The sequence below is a fragment of the Lissotriton helveticus genome, chromosome 1_1 (genome assembly GCF_964261635.1).
Source record: "Lissotriton helveticus chromosome 1_1, aLisHel1.1, whole genome shotgun sequence".
Classification (NCBI taxonomy): domain Eukaryota; kingdom Metazoa; phylum Chordata; class Amphibia; order Caudata; family Salamandridae; genus Lissotriton; species Lissotriton helveticus.
The window spans coordinates 1,436,623,469-1,436,646,698 of NC_136057.1; the positions used below are offsets into that span (position 1 = coordinate 1,436,623,469).

Consider the following 23,230-nt stretch of genomic DNA (forward strand, 5'->3'; position numbering starts at 1 on the left):
AAAAAGGTGATTAGAGGAATGTGTATGTCAATAGAGGTAGGAGTGAAGAAGGTGTTAGAGTCAGACCTACGAAGCCAAGAAAAAAAACTTGCCAACCTATAAGCTAGACTCCTCACTGATATAGAAGGACCCCAACAATGGACTACTCAACGACATAAAGTTGGGGAACTGTGGGATAGACTACATAAGTATAACAGGAATAAAAGTAGAGGTCGCTGGTGCACAGAGGGGGACAAATAGGGTTGACTAAAATGAAGGCGCAACACCAACCAATACTGGCACTACGGGACGAGCAGAATCATATGGTTTACACACAGAACAAAATCAATAAGGTATTTGCAGCGCATCTAACAGGAGTATAGTCGGAGGCTCACTCCAATGTGTGCTCAGAAAATTGAAAAGTACCTGGAGGCAATAGCAGTTCATAGTCTAGACCCTGAGGCTTGGGAGGGACTGGAGGCACTGATAACGGCGACCGGAATTAAGTTTGCGATCGCACACTTGAAAACAGCTAGGTCGCCAGGTACAAAAGACCTCAGAGCTGAATTTTATAAGGAATACCCGGGATCGGTAGCAGATAAACTGATAGGTGTACTCATGGAGGCAAAGGAGAGAGGTGAGTTACCGAGTTCCATGCACAAAGCATTGATAGTAGTAATCCCCAAATTGGGGAAAGGCCCGACGCTACTGAACTCGTATAGACCAATATCTATGTTAAATGTGGACTTAAAACTTATCAGCCATGTTTTGGTTAGTAGATTACTACCATACCTCCCTTGACTGGTTCATGAAGATCTATTGGGATTTATACCCCTCATATATGCCCTAAGAAATATTCGATGTTTCGCCCACATAATGCAGTCAATAACTGGAGACACTGCGAGGAGTGCGCTAGCCTTTTTAGATATGGAACAAGCATTTGATTTGGTCAGGTGGGATTATATATGGCAAGTGCTCCACAAAATGGGCCTGGGTCCATGGTTCATTCAATGGGTCAAACTACTGTATACGAAGCCAATAGCAAGGGTTCTTAGAAGGCGTCATGTATCAGACAATATAAGGCTACAAAGAGGGACACGGCAGGAATGCCCGCTTTCACTACTGTTATTTGACATGGCAATGGAGCCTTTAGCATGCCAACTGAGATCAGTCCTAAAGGGACATGGCACAACTATTGCACAAACAGAGCATATAGTGTCACTATACGTGGACAACGCATTGGTGTACCTGAGCCATCCTGTACAATCCATCGCAATTTTAACTCAGGCTGTGAACAGGGCCAGACTGGGAACCACAACCAGCCCTGGCAAAGTGCTTGGCCACCCCAACCCTCGGGGGGGGGGTGATTTGGAGGTGCTACCGAGCTCTGTGCCGGGCCGGTTTTTGGCCAATTTTGATACAGGGTTGATGCTGCAAAAACGGCCCTGTAACAAAAACGGCCCCCACCCGTGCGGCACACTGGGGGATTGTCCGTTGTCCGCTATGGCCAGTCCGGCCCTGGCCGTGGAGGGTTTTGCGGAAGCCTCATCTCTCTGTATCAACAACCCCTCCAGGGCCTGAGTTAAAATTGTGATGGCTAGACACGGATCTCTCCTGGGAGAGAACCCTACTCACAGGTACCTATGGCAGGCAGCAGCTGGGTGCCCTCCTCCTGAAATGAAGGGGATTACAGGATACATATCTGCCATTGATTAGACTAATGGCCAGAATATGGGATAGAGTAGTAAAAAAAAATGAGGCGGACATCTGGATTATACCTCAGTTTGCCCAGATAGAACAGATAATGGCGATTGAGAAGTGGAAAGAGGGGGGATGTCTGATGCTGTCAGATTTATATTTCCAGAAAACAGGTTCATAGCTTATCAGGATGCGATGGATACGTTTGATCTGGGTGGAGGTCAATTCTTGCAGTACGCAAAGCTGGCAGCGATGGCCCTTCAGCTGTGGCCGACATTCGCAGAAGCCCTTGAGCACTTGCAAACATTGATCACCATGATATCAATGGCGGGTGGGCGTAGATTCGTAACCCACCTTTATAAGGCATTGAGGGAGGACAAACGAGGTAAATCCTTTAAGAATGAACAGAAATGACAAGAGGTCAGCACCAATCGTTAATGCTGACTGACTGGAAAAAAATTCTTAAAGAGGTCCGCAAAGTGTCAATTTGTGCCAGATTTAAACAATTACAATGCAATACAATATTGTTCACATGACATACCTCTGCCCTATGCGACTACATTCTATAAACGCAGCACGCGACCCGCTGTGTCCCCGGTGTCTATATGTTCAGGCGGACTTTGTACATATGGTCTGGCATTGCCCCAAAATACAAACATATTGGACTGACATAATAATTGAACTGAAAAGGGTGATGGAATGGATGATAGCACTTGAAATACGGACCTGTCTCCTGGGACTGATTCCTAGAAATCCCAAACGATGCTTGGACTGGTGATTGCTAAGAGACGAATAGCTATACACTGGCTAACCCCACAGGGCCCAGCCATAGATAAGTGGGAAGCAAACCTGACTGAAGGAATGGGTAATGGCAGAATAGACCCATACGAGGAAAACAAGATAGGACAAGAAACTGCCAGAGGTGCTGCAGGCATGGAGGTTGATGATCCAATAACTAGACAATCAATCCTCCACTACACAACAAGAACTCCCCACAAGGGAACCAAGTGAATGGGAGAAGACACATAGTCAGGAAAGGCGAGTCAATCACAGTTGAGGATATGCAAAAGTTATACATTAAGTGGAAATGGCACACAGGAAGCCGGTAGGGGGGGAGGGAGGATGGCGATGGTGATGTTAATAACAATGTTTTATTGCATAGCAACTTTAATACCTGCCTGCAAGTGGAAAATGTTTTATTTCAACTGAAAGAATAAAGAAATGCTTTTTTATAAAGGGTGGTGGGGCAGGGGGAGAGGTCGCGCACTGTGGTGGTTAGAAATGCATTTTAAATATTTTTTTAAACGTGCCGACAGCCGCCTCCAGTGTCGCGGGCGTCCCAGCAGTCCCTCGGACAGACTTCCATCCAATCCCCATGCCACAGAGCAGAACAAGGATTAGACTGAGCGGGCTAGAAAAACGCCCTGCTCAGGTCATGGAGTATGTGAGGTTTCTCCAGCCCGACTGCTCAATGCAGCTGGGCGGAGAAAACCTAAGTGCGCATGTGTGTTTGGGTCCGCCTGAGGTGGCCGGCCAAACACACAGGAGCACTTAGGGACTGGAGTGCATGAAGCACTCCTCCTTCACTCTCCCATTCCTAGGCCCCGCCCATCCCTACAACACTGGCTAAGAGCCGGCAAATGCAAAATAAAATGATGTACTTTTATTTTACATTTGCTGACTCTGGGCCAGGCAGTGGGGCGACGGTCCTACGCCATTGCGGAGGAGCCACTACTGGATGTTTGTCCCTGTTCCCCAGGGATACAGCGCTGCTCCTCTTGGTCAGAGACTGGTGCACACCAATAGATCAATCCAGGCCTCCTCCAGGGAGGCCCGCCCTTCTGTTTGAAGACCTTTGGTTCAGAGCATCTTCCACCCATCCTCAACATCAGTACCACCCTCCATCTGGGAATTCTCATCCTCAATAACACTGGTGAGATCCAACCCCTCACAAAAAGCCCCAAGTGAAACTGACAAGATCTTAAACCTTCGCCCAGTTCTGATTACTGGGTAAATGAATAGAGAGGGTTACCACCATCCAACTTCAAGAGCATATTAACCACCACCAGTTGCTGCAGTCCAACCAGCCTATGTTCCGCAATACAGATGTAAAACTGAGACAGCAGCCATTCACTGAGACATAGTACACCAAGGAACAACAGTGGCATAATCAAATCACTATCCCAACGCCCTACATCGTGTAATGTCCAGCAAGAGATGGGTAACTTAAAGTAGTTCACAAGAAGATGTCCTGTTTGTGCCAGTAGCTACTAGGCTGCCAACAGCATATAGGAATGATAATCTGGCACTCTTCCCTCATACACACAACTGTAAACATCTTAGGGAGTAAAGCCAGGACGCTATCATTAGGGCATTAAGTGGGCCGGGTCTCACCGGTGCTGAGCACCGCCAGTTTTTTAAAGGAGATCTTGAAACGGGTCTCTATTGGGCTCTGTTTTGTGCCCTGGCACAGACGATCCGTTTTTTTTCCAGACTGCAGTGACAGCAGGCACATTGATGTGCGTGTGCTCACAGTGCTCACTTCTCACTAGTGGGTAGTGGGGAAGTTACAGCATGACGTCATGCCAGGTGAGCGCTGTAGGGGAAGGGAAATCCTTCAAAGATAGTCATTTTCTCTCTGGATTTCCCTTCCCTTTTTGAAACTCGGGAGCAGGAACATTGTCGTGTTGTCACCAGGGCTTTAAGTGGAAGCTTTTTCAATATTATATACAAGCCATAGTTGCTGCTTATTTTTCTTATGCAACTAACAACCATTGACAAAGCCAATAGTCCTGACTTGGTGTCGGTATGATGTTTCTTGATGTATGATATATCTGGATGCAATGACAGAAGCAGCAAAATACAAGTCGGGCAGCACACTATGCGAAGCACAGATTTTTAGCACACAGGTTTTAAGACACGCCCTTAATTACATTGGCCACGCTCATTTGAGAGGAGCCCCCCCAGTTTTTTCATCCCACTTAAAGCCCTGCTATCATACAGAACTTAAGAGAGACTGGTTTCACCTGAGAAGCCTCATGGCAACCCCTGGACCTGGGTGTGTTTGTCTCACTTTTGAAGGTTCACAACCCAGTGTTGTGGAGGCAGACGACAACCCATTGCTAAAAGAGAGGAACGCCACCTGCCACATAGTAACTGACCAAGACTGACTTGTAACCTCGTACGTCCTGGCTACAATCAGCTAAACTTGGTGGGGAAAAACGCACAAATTCAAGGTATCAACAGCATCTCTTCCTGTGAGCTCCAGGAAATGCCCCTCACCCCATCCAAGTCGTGAGTCCCAGCTTCACAATGGCACACATGGTGGCCTTGTACAAGGACCAGTTGACGGGATGTTTCTGGCAGCACAATGGAGCATTTCCCAAAAGATGATTTCTGGGAAGACTTCACCAAGAATAGATGGCAGCCCGCCCCGAATGTCCTTTTCAGAAATGTATCCAAATAAACCTTTTCATTTTGTATCAAATCTTCCAATAACCTGCAACCATTCCTCAGAAAAGGGACGCCACGAGAGGCTCTCCAAATAAAGAAATTTAATGGCCCAGCTCTTAATCGGAATTGTGACAGGATACCGGTTCGGTTCCCACTGTGCTGCGACCCTCCCGGGGACTTTGAATTGTTTACCTAACTCAAGATTCACTCAAATCTTCCCCAACAAAGTCCGAAGAAATGCCCGGAGGTGAGACGTGCTACTAAGGTGGCCAGTCACAGCTCGCCGTGGAGGGCCGTGGCTCCAAGGAATTTAGCAAAACAAATATTAGCCAGCCAATAGTAGGCGTCAGAACCAGTGCGGCGGTTGGAGGGTTCACGAGGCTAGATCGAGGCCGCGAGCAGAAAGACAGTGAGACTCAAAAGAAGTTTAAACTCGCACAAAGAGGCAGACCAGTGTAAAACGACTGAAAGCCACTACAGAAGTCAGCAACAGCAAGAAAGAAAAAAAAGAAGTGAAAAAAAGAGAGCAAACTGGCAGCAGCGCATGGGCCTCAAGCATTGAAAGGCAGGTAACAAAGAACAAAGCTGATTGGTGAAAACGCAGCCAACCAGAGAGGCCTTCATCTCTAAGCTGAAAGGCAGGTGGGAGATCCAACAAACAAGACACAATAAAGATGGAGAGCGGACTGGATGCTGCTAGCGACGTAATAATGCGTAATGTGACAGAGCATGAAGGACAGCTATGACGTAACGTTGGAATCCCTGCATAGGCAGTAACATAGAAGCTGGTAAAGCATTGTGTTGTGGCCTTGCAATCTGGAACGTGCGTTCAACCTTAAATGCGGGTGTCTCTTGCAGTGTGAGAAGGAGTTGGTAGACACTGGCTGAACGTCTCCATATTGAAAACATTAAACCTAGAGCCAAACAAGGTGCAGCTGAGCTGCCGTGCTGCCAAGGACTTGCCTTTCTTGACATTTGGGCCTGCCGTTGCATCTCGGAACTCCCCGCAGCCAATGGGGAACTACGCACCAGGTCAAATGCCAACTGGGAAACGAGCGCCAGGTAACCTGCCAACAACAAAGGCATGCCAAGTAATCAACAAGAGGAAAACGTATACCAGGTAATTCAACAGGGAAATATGTGTCAGGTAACATGGCAGCAGGGAGTACACACTCGGTAAAGGCCAGCAGGGAAGTAATCAGGTTCCCTCCGATGATGAAACGTAAACCAGATAACCATCTCACAGAAAAAGGTGCACTGGTTAACTCGTCAACATTTGAATTTAACCTTGGTGATAGCTAAGTGGAGTTTCAACACCAGGGGCCTTATTACAGAAGGTGCCCCTGGGGCACAATGGGCGTTTGTGACTGCTTTCTGCGCCCCGGGGCACTTTGCTATTACAGAAGGGGCCACAGATGCTTTTGCGGCCCCTTCTGTAATACTGATAGCGCTGGCGCACATAAAGTGGCAGCGCTATCTTCAGTGGGCGTTCCTTCATTTGAATGGGGGCATGCCCCATGCAAATGAGGGAATCCCTTTGCCTCTGCACCTGTGCCATATTACAGATGCGCGCTCAGAGACAAAGAAGCTCCCATGAGGTGCACTGTCAGTGCGTCCCCTGGTCAGGGCCGGACTGGGAACCAACACCGGCCCTGGCAAAGATAGTGGGTGGCCCCGGGGGGAGGGTGGGGAGGGTGCTGGTGGAAAGCTTTGTGCCGCCTTTCGCTTTTGTTGCAGGGGGCCGATATTGCAGCTATGCTGCAAAACCATCCCCCAGTAACAAAACGGCCCACCAGGGGTCTAAAAAACCGGCACCCACCCTCGCAGCCCACTGGGGAAAGGTTCTGTGCCCGCTACAGTCTAGTCCGGCCCTGCCCTTGGGCCATAATATAAATGAGGCGCAATCTAGGAAAATGTGTCCCATTATGGAGAATGCGCTGCCCACAGGGCAGCCGCAAGCTCGGGCAGCAGCAAACATGGGAAAAACAAAGAGGCTGCTTTGAAGCTGCTCTGTGTTTTTACAGTGCAGGCAGCAACCCACCTACACTTTTAAAGGGGATTAGAGATCCCCTTGCAGGCGTGGGCAGTCAGTGACTGCACCCACCTGCAAGGGGATGTCTGGCGGGTCCATGGCACCGCCTTTCCCCCCCACCAAAGGGCTGCTCCCAAGGGGCGTACTGACAGAGCGCCTCCTGCGAGCTTCTGTACCTCTGAGTCCGCGCCTCAGTGGTGGCTCATCCACTGAAGAGGAGGAGCATTGCCCCACTACTCTACTGCAGCAAAAGAAAGGAACAAATAAAATGATAATAACTAATGTTATTATCATTTTGTTCTGTCCTCCTGCTGCAGCAGCTTGTGTGAGGGGGTGGGGCTGCAGAGCAGTGGAGGAGTAGTACAACCCTCCTAATTGCGCAATGACTGTTTGGTCGGCCCTCTTGCCTACACAAAACAGTCATGAACACTGTTCCATGCAGGCTTCATTACAGCCTTAGTGGAGAACATGCACATCCTTCCAGCCCCTGGCTGAGTGCGTGTCACCGCACTCAGACCAATCACAACGTTGCATTGCAGCGTTGTGATTGGTCAGGGGAGCTTTGCTGTGGTTCCTGTTCATGGAGTCGGTCACAGGAGAGCAGGAGCAGAGATGTAGGACCCGCCAGCAAAGTAAGTTAAAATATGTTTTTAATTGCGACCCACGCAGGCCCCCTCTGCGTGCGCCCACCCCGTCACCCGCGAGACGTGCCGGCTGCCTCTGCCGCGCCTTTAATATGGCGCGGGGCAGAGGGATTCCCTAATTTGCATGGGGCACACCCCCATGCAAATGAGGGAATGCCCAATGAAGATAGCACTAGTGCTTTATGTGCGCCAGCGCTATCAGTATTACAGGAGGGCCCTTCTGTAGTATCAAAGTGCACTGGAGGGGTGCAAAGCAGGTGCAAATTCCAGTTGCGCCCTCTGGGCACTTTCTGTAATACGCCCCCCTTGGAGCAGCCCTCTGGAAGTGGAAAGGGGGTCGCATGGGCCCCCCAGACATCCCCTTGCAGGTGGATGCAGTCACTGACTGCACCCACCTGCAAGGGAATCTCTAATCCCGCTTCAAAGTGCAGGTGGGTTGCCGCCTGCACTGTGAAAATATGGAGCGGCTTTAAAGCAGCCACTCCATTTTTCACCTGAATGCGCTGCCCTCGGGGCAGCGTGAGTGTGTGTCTGCCCTGGGGCAGAGCATTCCATGTAATAGGGTACAATTTACCTGTTTGCGCTCGGCACACCTGTTTTAAGGTGCACTGGGCAAAAAAAGGGAAAGTGCGCCCTTTACATAATTGGGCCCCAGGTGCTCATGCGTACTGTAACTCAACCTGGGTAAATTCCCAATGGAAAGCCCACAACAGGTAACCCATCAACAGCTCAACACATTCAGGAAACCCACCAATGTGGAAACACTCACTTAGGTCCTTATTACACAAGGTGCCCCGGGGGCACAGCGGGTGTTGCGCCCACTTTGCATGCCCGGTGCAATTTGTTTTACAGAAGGAGCTGCAAATGCATGCAATAATTCTGTAATACCGACAGCGCTGGTGCACATAAAACGCAAGCGCTATCTCCAGGGGGAATTCTCTCATTTGCATGGGGGAATGCCCCATGCAAATGGGGGAATCCCTTTGAATCTGCTCCCGCACCGTATTACAGAGACAAAGAAGCTGTCGAGAAGCGCACTGTCAGTGTGTCCCCTGATGGCAGCCCACTGGCGGTGAAAATGGGGTCCCATGGCCCCCCGGACAACCCCTTGCAGGCGGGTGCAGTCAGTGACTGCACCCGCCTGCAAGGGGTTCTCTAATCCCCTTTAAAAGTTCAGGCGGGTTGCCGCCTGCACAGTGAAAACACGGAGCAGCTTTAAAGCAGTCTCTCCCTTTTTCACCTGAATGCACTGCCCCATGTAGCACAACTTCACAGCAGCCCTGGGGGCAGCACATTCACTAAAATGTGGCAAATTTTCCTGGACACCATTGACAAATCTCCCAGAAATTTTCAAAACTACTACAGACCTGAATTCAACTTCTGTCTGGAATGTGTTGGGGTAATATGTCAAGCGGGGACCAAGAAATAGGGGGGGAGGGGGGGTGTATTTTATCCATGCAAATTTCCATTGGTGTTTTTGAACACGACTACAGCCTGAACCCCTAGATGGAATTACACCGAATTTGGCATAAAGCTATCTCTTGGTCCAGAACGAGCCCTTTTCATGATTTGGGGTAAATCTATTCAGTAGTTTTGTAATTTGTAAAGGAAAAAAACTAGAAATTCAGCTGATTTAGAGTTATTTAAAATGCCCTACATATTACATAATTCATGACATCTTATAGAGTATTACTGATATTATCACTGCAACATTTACAATAAAATTATTGATAAGAAAATTGTGCATGGCGGGGGAGTGAGTTATAGTCACCTTAGGGCACGAGTTTTAGTTACTTGAAATCACTCTAACTATAATGAATTTATACAGTTTTGTGCGCATACATTCAGAACCTAACTATAACTTTCCTGTAACCTTTGTTTTTTTCAGTGGATGTTTTTATATATATATATATATATATATATATATATATCATATATATATCATTTATATACATATATATATTTTTTTCAAAATGTAGTTGTTGAAATACATTAATTGGTCTAATGAAATTCTTCCTTTCTTTGTTGTATGATATGTGTTTCTATAATGTGTGAATGTAAAAAGCACTACATGCTTGGCATATTTCTACCAATTAAAGACATATATCTTTCTACCACTGTGGCATTCGTATTTGCTATCTCTTTAGTAAGGGGCTTCATTCTGTAAGTTTATGGTGGCTGAGTGTCTGTGTAGAATTGTGGTTTTTAGATTTAGGAGACCATATATTGGTCTGGTGTAATAACCTGATCCCCTTTGTCTATGTGGTCCTTCTCTATTTTTTTGGATGTCCCTGGTTAGTCCTAGTCACTATCCCAGTTACATCAGGTCCTGAAAATGGTTCGATATATTCCCGGCATTTGTTAGTTTTGGTCATATTCTTAGTTGTGGTGCTATCCCTAATTTTGGCTAGTATAGTCCATGATTTTGTCTCGACCTTGTTGCTAGATGTAGCCCAGCGATACGCCAGAAGCAGTGTGGTCCTGCTGTGGATTTGATCTGACAGTCCCTTGGGTTAGATCTCAAGTATGGGCCAGCTCTAAGTTAGACGTGAGACTGCCCTGGGTTGAGTCTGGCTCTTCTCTGGGTTAGATCTGGTTCTGTTGTGGGTTTGGTCTGGCCTTGCCCTGGGTTAGGTCTGGTCTGTTGGATTGTCTACACTGTCCTGGATTAGATCTGGCTTTGTCCTTGGTTAGGTCTAGTCCGCAACTATGGCAGATCTAGTATTGTCCCTTATTATATCTGGTCCTGCCCCAGGTTTGCCCCAGTTTGTATTTTATCTTGAATGATAACAATAGCAATGCTTTTTACCCTTTTCTTTTCATTTGTTTACAGGGAAAATCCTGACAAGATATTTGATTGGTTCTTTGAAGTCACCATTCCCAAATCCTCAGATGATGGTAAGATCATTTTTTAACTGTCACCCAATAGACATGGATTCACCAAAATGTCAGTGATAGTGGAAGTGATGTCACACACCATCTGACACACATGACATCAAGGAGTTGACCTTTAGGTCAGTCCTACTTCTTGCTGATGCTCTTGAAAAAGGGCAGCAAGCTAAAACTGAAGAAAGCAAACCCATGCCTAGTTTTTCTAAGGATTGTACAGATGCTTGTGTGCAGCTCATGCACGCCAAGTGTTTCCAAAGTGCAAGTTAAGGGGAATTGCTGCTATGTGGGAAGAGATGTGGTGTAACGGCCAGGGTGGCTGACTCCGCAACATGGGGGCTCACGGTTTGATCCCCGGTGCCAATGGCAGACTAGCCCAGCACCTTCTGACTCTGGGCAAAAGCTCACTTAATCTTCCCAATGGACACCTCTCCGGAGGAAGCTGTGCGATTTCCAAATGCTGGTATTTCATTTCATTTCAACTATCAGTAGTATAACCAGTGCTTTAATGGGCAGGTATGGTCTGGTACTGAGTACCTGCACTTTAATAAAAGGGAGAGAACCTGCGCTTCTCAGCACTGCTGCCATACATTTTTTAAAGAACTTTATTCACAGCTGTTTCATCTGCATGTAAACGTACAGTATAACTAACATTACAACAGCCGTTTTTTCCCGTTTTCACCCCCATGTAAACCTCCCCAGCATGTCCTGATATCATTCAAGGGTTACAACCATGAGATGCATAGCTCTTGTCATACAAATCTGTCATATCTACATCGTGGGGAGGTGTCATAGCAATTACTGAAACAAACCAACTCCCTCCCGCCTCCCCCCTCCCTCTCCCAACCTTGAACTGGTCGTCTCCTGGCTGTCCAGATGTAGTAATCCTCTTAATGGGAAATTAATGATCAGGTCCCTCCGGTACCGTAGGCGCTAATGAGTGCTGACGCATGGGGTGTTCTTACTTGTGGTAGTTGCCGTGGTGAGTGTGACTGGGGTGTCCTGTTAACCCTCGCTCTCATTGTCCCCTGTTTGTGGTCGTCCCTCTTCCTCCATTGCAAGGATCATTGTCTCCCATTCCTGGGATATTGGGAATTTCCGTAGGCCCGTGCCTCTTCCCTCCTGAGTATCGTCCCTTCCGCCTTCCCCCATTTCAGTACCTCTGCCAGCCAAAGGGGTATACCTGGTGGTCTATGTGACTTCCATCTCATTGTAAGTGTCCTTATCGCTAATAGCAGGGCCAGATCGAGCATTTTTAGTTGAGCCTTCTGTGTTTTGGGCCGTCTGCGCAACCCTAACAGGCAACACAGTGCCTCTACCGGCACCGGAAGATTCGTGACCGCTCTCAGCGACTGACAAACTCCTGACCAGTACCCTCGGAGTCGTGGGCACGACCACAACATATGAAGGAACCCGGCCTCCGCCTCCCCACAACGCGGACATGTATGGGGAGAGTTCGGGAACATTTTGTGCAGCCGATTGGGAGTCAGATAAGCTCTGTGCAGGACCATCCCTTGTATGAATCTGAATCGGACATTGCGCGATACTCGCCTGGGGTGTTCTAGTATTATGGTCCAGTCCTTGTCCAATAGGACCTGAGCCGTGTCATGTGCCCAAGGGTGTTGAAGAGAGGTAAGTGAAACTGCAGCGTGTCCCCGAACTCCCGTGCATAGCCAGCGCACCAGGTGCCCACCTGAACCCATAAGATACAATAAGTGTACAAATTGGTGTTGTGGAGGCTGTAGATGCTGAGGCGCCCATCTATGTTGTACATAGCGTGTGACTGTGGCGTGCAGCAGGTACATTCTGGGGGGAGCGCCAGTGGCCTGCAGGAAGGCTTCATGAGTCAGGAGATGGTCGTCGCCGAATAGATCACCCACCACCTCCACACCCGAGTCCCGCCAAGGGCGCAGCGCTCTAGTGGTAAGTCTGCCCTGTGGTGTTGGGATGCCCAACAGAGAAATGTTGGTCGCGTACGCCTCCGTCGAGGCAGTGTAAGCCAAGGCCTTTCGCCATACTCTCAGAGCTGTGCGCAGAAGTGGGTGGCACTCCACAGGAATGCGACTTCTCGGAAGTAACAGGGCGTGTAGTTCTCCCCTTCTCAGTCTGTCAGGCGTGTATTCTATTTCATGACAGTAGGAAAGCCACTGGAGTTGGCCAGCATAATAGTAACCTCTAAAGTCCGGGGCTCCCATCCCACCCATTCTAGTCCCTAGTTGCAGCTTAAGCAGCCCTATTCTACGTCTTCCAGTCCCCCAGATCAGGGTGATTAGTAGAGAATTGAGAGTATCAAAGATAGATTGCGGTAGGAGCACTGGGAGGTTAACGAAGAAATATAGCAGTCGGGGGAGCATTTCCATTTTGGAGAGTGCAATTCTGCCCATGATTGATAATGGTAGTGACGTCCAAAACCCCACAGAGGCTCGGAGGCTCCCTATAGCTTTTTTAATATTCCCCTCGATCTGATCTTCCTGCTGCCTATAGACCTGTATTCCAAGATATTTAAATGTAGCAGTTGCTACTGGGATATTGTGGGCGCCAAACGGTATCACTCCAGGGTCTGGAGTTTCACGGAAGTAGAAACCGTTCGACTTCGCTGGATTTATAGCTAGACCAGAGATGGCGGAGAATCTCTCAAAGATTCCAGAGATGGGGCCGTGATCCGCTTCCAGGTCGCGGAGGAACAGTAGAATATCGTCCGCGTAAATGGACAGTAAGTGGTTGGTGTCACTGCTCGGTATCCCTCTATGCCCCATCTCAGCTCGTAACGCTATGGCCAGAGGTTCCAGTGCGAGCACGAATAGCAGCGGGGACAATGGGCATCCCTGTCTGGTGCCACGGTGAATCGTGTATCGATCTGAGATGTGACGCCCTGTGCGTGCCCTCGCCGAGGGGGGCGTATAGAGTAGTCTAATCCACGCCAGGAGCGAGGCCAGGAGGCCGAACTTCTCCAAGGTCGGGAACATAAACGACCAGGTTAGGGAGTCAAAAGCCTGCCGCAGATCCAATGCTATGCAACCCGCCCTTGGGAGGTCCGGCGGAATGGACGCCATGAGTGCGTGTAGCCGACGCGTGTTCATAGAGGTGTTCCTACCCGGGAGAAACCCACATTGGTCTCTATGAATGAAAGCCGGGAGGTGTGACTGTAGTCGCAGCGCTATCACCTTACTAAGTATTTTGTACTCCGTGGAGAGCATTGATAGTGGCCTGTAATTTGCCAGGTCTAAGCTGTCCCTCCCGGGCTTTAGCAGTGAGACGACCAATGCTTGCATCGTGGACTCAGGTAGACAGCCTTTTTCTAATGCCTCCCGATACACCTTCTCTAAGATTGGTACTAGGATGTCCGAGTATGTCGCGTAGAACTCCACTGGGAGTCCATCCATTCCTGGCGTTTTTTGGCGGTTTAGAGATTTAATGGCTACTCGTATTTCCTGCTGGGTAATAGGACCTTCTAGTTCCTGTTTAGCATCAGCAGTCAGGACAGGGAATGGGAGGTCAGTCAGGAAAGCAGCAATTTGCTCTGGGTCAACTTCTGTGGGTCGGGCGTACAGGGTAGTCAGGTGGTCTCGAAAGGCTCGGTTGATCTCAGTTTGCGTACCCACTATTAGACCATCCTGTGTCCGTATCCTATTTATTACCGGGATGTCCGGGTGTTCCCGAACTAGGCGAGCCAATAATGCCCCCGACCTGTCCGCCTCTGCGTGCTGTCGGCGTAGATATTCCCTGTGGTCTATGACGCGTAGTGTTTCGAGAGCATCGGCATGGTCTATGTTCGCTAGTTGTAACTCCTCCCTCCTAGCAGGGTCCAGCCCCACCGCGCTTTCCAGTTTCTGTAATCTATCCTCTATATCTCGCAGCTTCCCAAGAATTTCCTGTCGGGCTCCCACCAATTGTCCAATTGCTGCCCCACGTGTAACTACCTTCATTGCATCCCATACCACCAGGTTCGTGGAGGCAGTGTCCCAGTTCTCTATGAAGTACCTATCTAGTGTCTCGGACAAGGAGGTTCTGAAGGGGCCATTCTCCAACAGGAGCGGGTCCAGGCGCCAAGTAGGAACCGGGGTAGGGACCCTGCCCCATCGAATGCTAAGCGTCAGGGGCCTATGATCCGAAAAGGCTTTGGCTAGGTATTCAGGGCTTTCAATCCTGGCAATCAGGGCATCTGAGCATAAAAATCTGTCAATCCTTGTGTGCAGTGCATGTATGTGCGAGTAATGGGAGTACTCCCTATTCTCAGGGTGTATGGTCCGCCAGACATCCCTCAGTCCTCATCCAGTTGCCCATGTAGGTGGAGAAGTGTGGCTCAGGGGTTAGAGGCAGCAGATCCGGAAGCTGAGATCGGTCCTGGACCAGGGTTCAATTCCCCGCCTCGGCGGGTCTTGGGTTCAAAATTCCACGGACTCAATAATTCACGCTCCGGTGCCTACTCGACTCACGGGTTCACACTCTGCGACTCTGGGCAATAGCTTGCTTAATCTCCACTACGGCCCCTCGCGGCGGGATGCCTGGCTTTCACCTTGTGGATACCCTGCCGGGGTTATCTCACAGGGGAATACCAGGACGGGTTCCCTAAGCAAGCGCTTAGATACCGTGTCGGTGATTTGCGCTATATAAACATGTACATTTACATTTACATTTACATGTACAGAACACGTCTGTCAGTCGGAAGACCCCGGCCACTTGCAGGGGAGGGTGCGATCTGCCTTTATCAATGTCCATGATCATGTTCCAGTCTCCCCCTAGTACCCAGGGGGTGTCTGACCAGTCTGCTAAAGCCAGTCCTAATTTCTGCAGGAATTTATCTTGATCGAAATTCGGAGCGTATATACTTCCGAGTACTATAGGCGTATTATCTAACGTCCCTCTCACTAAGATGTACCTTCCCTGATCGTCCACCCTCCTTTCCACCTCAGAGAATGGTGTGCCATGTCTAATCTAAATGGTTGCCCCTCTAGAGAAAGCGGAGTACGTCGTGGTTCAGATTGTGCCCCTCCATTTCCGCCTCATCTTTATAGCTTCCGAGGCCATTAGGTGTGATTCCTGAAGAAAGGCAATCTGCGCGCCATGTCGCAGCAGAAAGGCGTGTATTCTATGTCGTTTTTGGACCGCCCCCAGTCCCCTCACATTCCAGGTCATGATCCTGTACTTCCCCACTGTGTCAGCCATAGTCATATATGTACCTGATTTGTGTCCTCATCCGCCCGTCGGCGGGGACCCTGTAGAAACATCGCCAGGAGACTACCCCCCTCCCACCCATTAAACAAAAAGGAACCGTTACGGCACAGCTCAAAAACCAGACTGTGCCCAACAATTGAACAAATCTTAATAACATTGAGTATCCAGTGCGTTCGCCATCGGGGGGTGGCCGAGCACCATTACGGTCTTCACTCTCAGCCCATCGGGCTCCGCCGGCTCAACAGCAGCTATCTTGGGGCAATATTACCAATAATTAGAGGGGAACCAAAACCCAAGTCGCCCCCGCTTTTCGTGTAGTTCAGGAGTGGACTTGTCCAAACCGGTATAGCGGCAGGGTACATTCCTAGGTGGCAATAACGTTTACTCGCGGTACCTCTACCTCCCTCTTCAGAACCATTCTTAGCAACAGTGCAATACAGAATCAAACACATAGTTAATACAATACGATCCATGTGCTGATCAGCCGCTTCCAGTCCGTTCTTCCTCCCCACAGCTGTCCAGTACATCATCTGCCGTGTTGGGCGTGACAGTGGGAAACAGTAGTACACTGTGGTCCGAGTCTGAATGAACCGTACTGTCCTCAGAGTCCGTCAATATCTTCTGGGAGTCCTCCCTGAATGTGCCTGCTACCGCCAAAGCGTCCAGTTGTTTTTCCTTTTGTTGTGTCTTTGACGGTCCACGTCCTCTGCCTCCTCGTCTCGGTTTTTTGAGTTCCCGCTCCGCGTCTGTCCCGGGTCCCGCTCGATCCTTCAGCCTCCGGGTCCTGCGAGGGGCCCTGACTTCCGTCCATACCCAGCGCCTCCAGCCATTCCTCGGCATCGACAGGGCTCTCAAAGAAGTGCGTTTTCGGTTGTGTATTACTTTTAAACGGGCCGGGAACAGCAGAGCATATTTGAGGTTGGCCTTTTGTAGTTTCTTCTTTACCTCTAAGTAGGAGGATCGTTGTTTTTGGACCATGTTGGTATAATCCGGGTAGAGAGAGATTTTGTGATTTTCATACCGGATGAGGGACTTCTCCCGGGCCTTTTGTAGCAGTACATCCCTGTCCCGGTAGTTCAAAATTCGTACTATCAGCGGGCGAGGGGGTCGTCCAGGGTCAGGCCTGCCCGTCGGGATCCTATGCGTTCTCTCGACGCAGAAGTGCGGTGATAGTCCCTCCTCCGCTACATGATCACGGAACCATTGTTCCATAAAGTCCGCAGCCCGGGACCCCTCACATCTTTCCGGAAGGCCTATAAGGCAAATGTTATTCCGGCGGTTACGGCCTTCCGCGTCCTCCACCGGTCCAGAAGAGAGGCTACCTGCGTTTGTAGTCGTTGGATGGAGACTGTGTGTTCCGCCACTGTCGGTTTGATCTCGTCGAAGGATAGGCCTTGGTCTTTCACTCTATCCGCTAATTTACCGTGGTCCGCCTTCAGCAGGGATAAGTTGGTCGTCAGGGTGCCCATCTGTAGCTCGAGGATCGCCCTGGAGTCCCTGATCTCCTTCAGGATAATGTCTAATTTGTCCATCGGCAGCCCTTCCGCCTGACGCTCCGCCACGGGCTGCTGAGATGCCCCTTCTTCGGTGGCTGGCGCCATTGTGGTTGCCGTCGTTGGTCCCCCAGGGTTTTCCGCCGTCTTCAACCCTTTGCGGACCATTGGTGCGTTGTTTCTGGCCCCCAGGGAATGTCTCGCCGTGTCCCTAGTGTCCGGTCTCCGGGGGCGATGCCCCCTGGCGGGACAGCGCTGAGGAGTGGGCGGGAAGGGCCCCGCAGCCCAAATTGTCTCCTGATTAGGGGGTACCGCAGCTGGTCCGCTGGTCCTATGCCTCATCCCGTGGGTCGCCGCGTGGACGCGTGGCCCTTCCTCTCCACGTCCGACGTGTCCTTCAGGGACAGGCGCGGGGAAGGATGCGGGGTTTCTCTCAGCGTCCCCCACTGTCCAAGTATAGAAATGCCTGGGCTCCCCCAGCCGCGTTCCCTCCCCCGGGGGGGGTCTCGTGGGCCGTCCCCTCACCTCTGGCGAATCCAGGCCCCCCGGGGTCCGCAGAGGTCTCTATCGCTCGGTCCACCGCCAGGACGTGGCCCCAGCCCCTCGGAACAGGGAAGTTCCAGGCAACCCACCAGTGCAGATTCGGCCAAGACCGTTTCGGGCCGAGCCGGGGGAGGCGCGATCCGGGGGAGGAAGGCTCTCCACTTCTTAGGCTGTTCTTGCGGCACTATGCAGCCGCCGCCATCCACCTCGTGTGCTGCCGCTCCGCAGTGCCTGCACGGCGGCGAATCTCACTGTGTGTCCAGCGCCTCTCCGTATCCCAGCACTCCCCCCGTATCCCAGCACTCCCCCACCTGCCTCCGGGGACTCTCCGGTGGGCTCCGGTCACAGCCCGGGTTCTTCAGCGCCGTCCGATCGGGCCGGGGTCCGGACCTCCGTTCACTTCCCGTGGTCCTGGCCTTGGGACAAACGGCCTCGCCCTCCACCGTGGGTCCCGGCTTCCGGCGTCCTTCCTCCACAGTAGGCCGCGCCGCTCCGATCTCGGCGGCGCGGGCCAATTTCTTGCTCACTCGTCTACCGCAGGGTGGTAGGGTTCAGGGACACACCTCCGGTCCTTTATTTCATTGCCTCAGGGGATTCCGAGGCAATTATTACAGGATTCTGCCCCGATCAGCGCGGAGCTCTAGCGGCACACGTCCGTTCTCATGGCCTGCAAGCCACGCCCCCCCTGCTGCCATACATTTAATGGGAGAGTACCAGCACTTCTAGGTTTTTCATTTAAAGCAAGTATAACAGGTGCAGCGACACCCGGGCCTAGGGATTTGGAGGGCATCCTAGGCTCTAATCATGGCTGTCTCTTTCTACCAACACAGGTGACAGGGGCCATTTTTATTTCTTGCATTAGTGCCCCAAGCCAGCTTGCTACCCGACTGCTCTTATCCTTAATGGACGCCTACTGAAGAACTAGCCTCCGTTGTATGTACGGGTCTGTGTGGATCTGCGCACATAAGCCTCAGTTATAGCAACAGGTCTGTGAGGAGTTGCACCTTGGCCCTCATTCCAGATCATTGGTCTGTGAGGTGCTGGGCACTGGCCTGTCAGACACTGGTTTGCGCTGAGCTGTCCACATTGGGCTGTGAGGATCTACGAGCAAGCGGTACTTTAAAAGGGATTTGAGGGATGGTGTGTTCTTTGAAGAGGGTGTGCCCCATTATGCGTTATTAATAACCTATAAGAAATGTGGATGCATAAAACATGCATAGGACAGTACTAAACATGATAACATTCCAAACAGAACCGTCCCACAGGAATGAATAGCAAATGCATACTTACTGTGCACAACGCATGTGTCTGCATATAGACACAATACATGCCTGACATCAACTTTCTTCAGATATGCTCTCAGACTGTCCATCCTCCCAGATTTTAAAATAGGGAAAATACAATGTTCTAAAGGACACAGCAGGCCATTGAAAGCTTTCGGTTGCTATTCCCACGAGTGAATTTACTTAGAAGAGCAAGGGTGTATTTGCTTACAGGAATATGTGATATGACCTGTTTGTCACCCATGGAGTGTACGTGGCAGACCACAGATCAGCTTCTTGGTAATCCTAAATTTACTTAGAGTTTGTGAAAGTTAAGAATAATCTTCTAGTATAAATACTATATGTGTCATTTGAGATGTCATCAGTGATGTCACTGCCCATGTAAGGAGTGATGTAATATGTGAGGTCATAAGCAGTGCATTGTGGGGGTGCGAATTATAGTTAGCTCAGTTAACTAAAACTGCTGAATTTCTCTGGTTTTGTACGGTTGAAACCTGAGCCTAACTATAAAGTCTCTGTAACCTTTGTTTTTCTCAGTGAATTTCTAAGGTTTTTTTGTATTTCATTTCCTAACTATAACGCCCCTGTAACCTTTGGTTTTTTCAATGAATATATATATATATCACATAAGCAGTGGCGGCTCCTCTATAGGGGCGTTTGGGCGCCGCCCCCCTGCTTTCTCGCAATGCGAGAAGACAGAAACATAAATGGTAATAACTACCATCTGTTTCTGCCTTCTCGCATGGCGAGAAAGCTAAAGTTCCTGGTTGGGAGTGGGCGGTGTTTCTGGAGGGCAGGGGGGAGTGGCTTGCCCACTGTTGTTCATACTGACTGTTTGGGCAGCCTGAGGCCGCCCAAACAGTCAGTATGAACAACAGTGGGCAAGCCACTTCCCCTGCTCTCGAGAAACACTGCCCACTCTCCCTGTTCTCTCTGTATGCTGCAGCATTCAGAGAGAAAATCACCCGGGTTGGGGCAGCGGCCTCACCAATCACAACGCTGCCATTGCAGTGTTGTGACTGGTGGAGGGGAGGGAGGCTGCTTGCAGCCTTCCTGAAACGAGCGCTGCAGAATTCAAAAAGCCTGATGGCGGGAGTCGGGAGCCTCAGGACTTGAGGAAAAGCGGGACAGTAAGTTTAACTTTTATTTTATATATATTTTTCCTTTAAACCCCTCCCGCCTCCCCATCCCCTCCGCGGCGCGACAACCCCATTTCCTCCCCCCACCTGTCCGTAATGCCAGCGACGACTGCATGAATGTATGTGAATTAGTTCTGGGTGCTTTGAATGGGTGTGTGCCTGGGTATGTGCTAGCGAATGATGGGTGTATGTGTGCGTGCTTGTGAACGGATGGGTGTGAGTGCACATGTAGATGGGTGGGAGTGAGTATGTGTGTGTGGGTGCTTGTGAGGGATGGGAGGAAGGGAGTGTGCTTGTGCATGCCCGCCTCACTACTCGTAGACATTACGAGCCACGGCTGCACATAAGCATATGAAATGTCCTATACAAATAACTATCAAATGTGTTCCCTAATAGACACCCACTGTGCAGATGTTAGCCAAGATATTAACCTAAAAAAAAGCAAATTCTATTATCAAACGTTATGGTTTTCACTTTGTTGGCAAGATTGAAGGCTGAATCTCATTTGCCAGGAATCATGCATGAATCTGTGGTTCACTTTAGATGATAAAAGCAAGGTGGTATCAAATACAGGTTTATAATTATCTAGTTTGTATCCGACCCTCATATGAGCAATTTTGAATAATATTTTAAACTATTTATCTTCATCGGTAAGCTAATGTCTTGAAATATTCCCATTAAAACAGTATCGGCTGGTATCAGCGAACTTATAGCACCTACAAGCAACATGTCAAAGTAGCTCAGTTTCCAACTCAAACATTCAGCACTTAAGTTCCACCCTTCCGTCTCTACACTAACACATTCCAGTACAAGGATTTGATTAAGTCTAATGTCATCACAGAGGCCCTCATTTTAATGGGCCAAAAATGGCTCCAGTACTTCTCGCCCTGTAAATACCGCTGTGCCCAGGAACAGTATCTACAGGGGTCAGAAACCTGACCTATTATGAGCTGAACCCCTAGGGTCTTATTAATGGGGAATAACTGAGGAGTTAATTTAATACCTGAGTCACATGGCTATTTCTTATCTGTGCCTAGATTTTCACCCATATGTTTCAGCTGCCTCTGACATGCAGGGAGAAAACTTCCCGCAGGTCACGGATATTTACTTTTTTGTTCTATGGAGCCCCTGATTTGGGGGTTTCTTTCTACAGAACAAAAAACATGTTGCCTGGGCCACCATGACATTGTGGTCACCCAGCATGCTTTTTACCAAAGTGTTGGGGTACTTACATCAAAATAATTCCCACTAAGCCAGCAAGAATCTCTAAATTCAGAGAATGACCCCTTAAATCTCGGTATCAGCCCAAGGAGTGAATACTTAACCTATAATGAATATGCTTCTTGTGATATATAAATATATTTACATGGATATTATAGCTAGGAAATAGCATTATAAAATAGTAGAAATTCACTGAAAAACAGCAAAGGTTACAGGGACAATATAGTTAAGAAATAGAATTTTTTTTAACTTAGAAACTCAGTAATGTAAAAATTTCCCCAAGTGTCCATAAAGGTTACGGGGACATCATAGTTAGGCTCAGATTTTACACACACAAAACCATACAAATTCAGCAGTTCTAGTTAGAGTTATCTCAAGAAACTATAACTCGTGCCCTAAGGTAACTATAACTCACGCCCCCTCCATGCACAGTTTTCTCATCAATAATTTGATAGCAAGTGTTGCAGTGATATTATCAATGATGTCATAGAAGATGTTACGAGTGATATAATATGTGGGAAAATTAGCAGTGCATGGCGAGGGCGCGAGTTATAGTTACCTTAGAGCAGTGGGGGGTTTGTCAGAAGGCCTAGCCAGTGGCCAGGCCCTGTGGTTAACCCCTGTAAAGGCAGCTAACCCCCATAGAGGCAGCCAAACCCGCATTGCGCAGGGCCTTTGGTGATGCACGGCAGGGGGTAGGCCAAAGGGCCTGCGGTCAACCCCGCATGCAGCCAGCCCCTCCCCGAGCCTTGTTCTGCCTTGGGGGATCCATACCCAAGGCCACTTATTTAAATAAAGGGGAGGGGACAGCAAAGGCCCCCTCACTGAACCTCTTTAGACCGTGGGGACCCCATCCCCCGGGGCCTGTGTTAAAAGGGTAGGGGGGCGCGCAGCCCACTCCCCAAGCTGCCATCTGCCCGGAGACCCCATCCCTCTAAGCCCTCATCATTTAGTTTATCTGGGGAGGGGGTCTGTCCACCCAGGTCAGCCACCATATACTTGTTAAGGGCCTGGGTGGGAAGCCCAATGCCCCAGCAGCCCCACCCAGCTCTTTGCATGCAGCATGAGCCGCCATTGCTTCCACCCAGAGGAAACAGCCACTAATGCTGCTCCCTCCGGGTGGGATCCCTGCCCACTTGAGTGTGGGCAGGGAAACAGATCAAAAGTCTGGCAAAAGCACCAGGAGCAGTCTTTGTATTTTCTCCTGCTTGGGGGAAGTTTTGAAATTGCTCCCGCCAAGCGAGAGCAAACACGTTTCCCTGCCCTTGGCGACGAGAGCAGCGAAACAGCTATGACCCGGAAGGGGGTGGGGGGGGGGTAATGATTTAGAGAGGAGTGCCCCGTGGCCCATCTCCCTTAATGTAATCAGCTCCGGTGGAGGGCTCCTTGGGTTTTAATGGCCTTTAATGTCTTGGGGAGAGGGTTTGCGCGGCTCCACTCCCCATTTTGTTAAATTTCATCGCTGGCTGCGGGCTCGATGGGGCCTCTGGAGGCTCAAGGAGGTGGGCATGTGCCCTCCTACCCCATGCGACCAGATTTTGGCCCCAGGGATGGTCTCTCTGGGACATCTGAAGGCATGGGGAGGGGTGCTGTGTGCCCCCCCTGCCCATACAAATTGGTTTCAGCCTCAGTGGTGGGCTCTTCGGGTCCTCTGAAAGCTCGGGGAGGTGGACCATGCAGC

At 49.8% G+C, this 23,230-nt stretch overlaps 1 protein-coding gene across 4 annotated transcripts in view; it reads left to right on the top strand.

The window, feature by feature from the left end:
• The window catches only part of DENND1C (DENN domain containing 1C), a 219,309-nt gene that overhangs the window by 18,145 nt on the left and 177,934 nt on the right, over positions 1-23,230 (top strand). For all 4 annotated transcript variants that reach the window (XM_078685386.1, XM_078685399.1, XM_078685380.1 and 1 more), the window contains exon 2: positions 10,640-10,704. In XM_078685386.1, the coding sequence (XP_078541512.1) occupies positions 10,640-10,704 (65 nt within the window). The remainder of the gene's footprint in view (positions 1-10,639; positions 10,705-23,230) is intronic.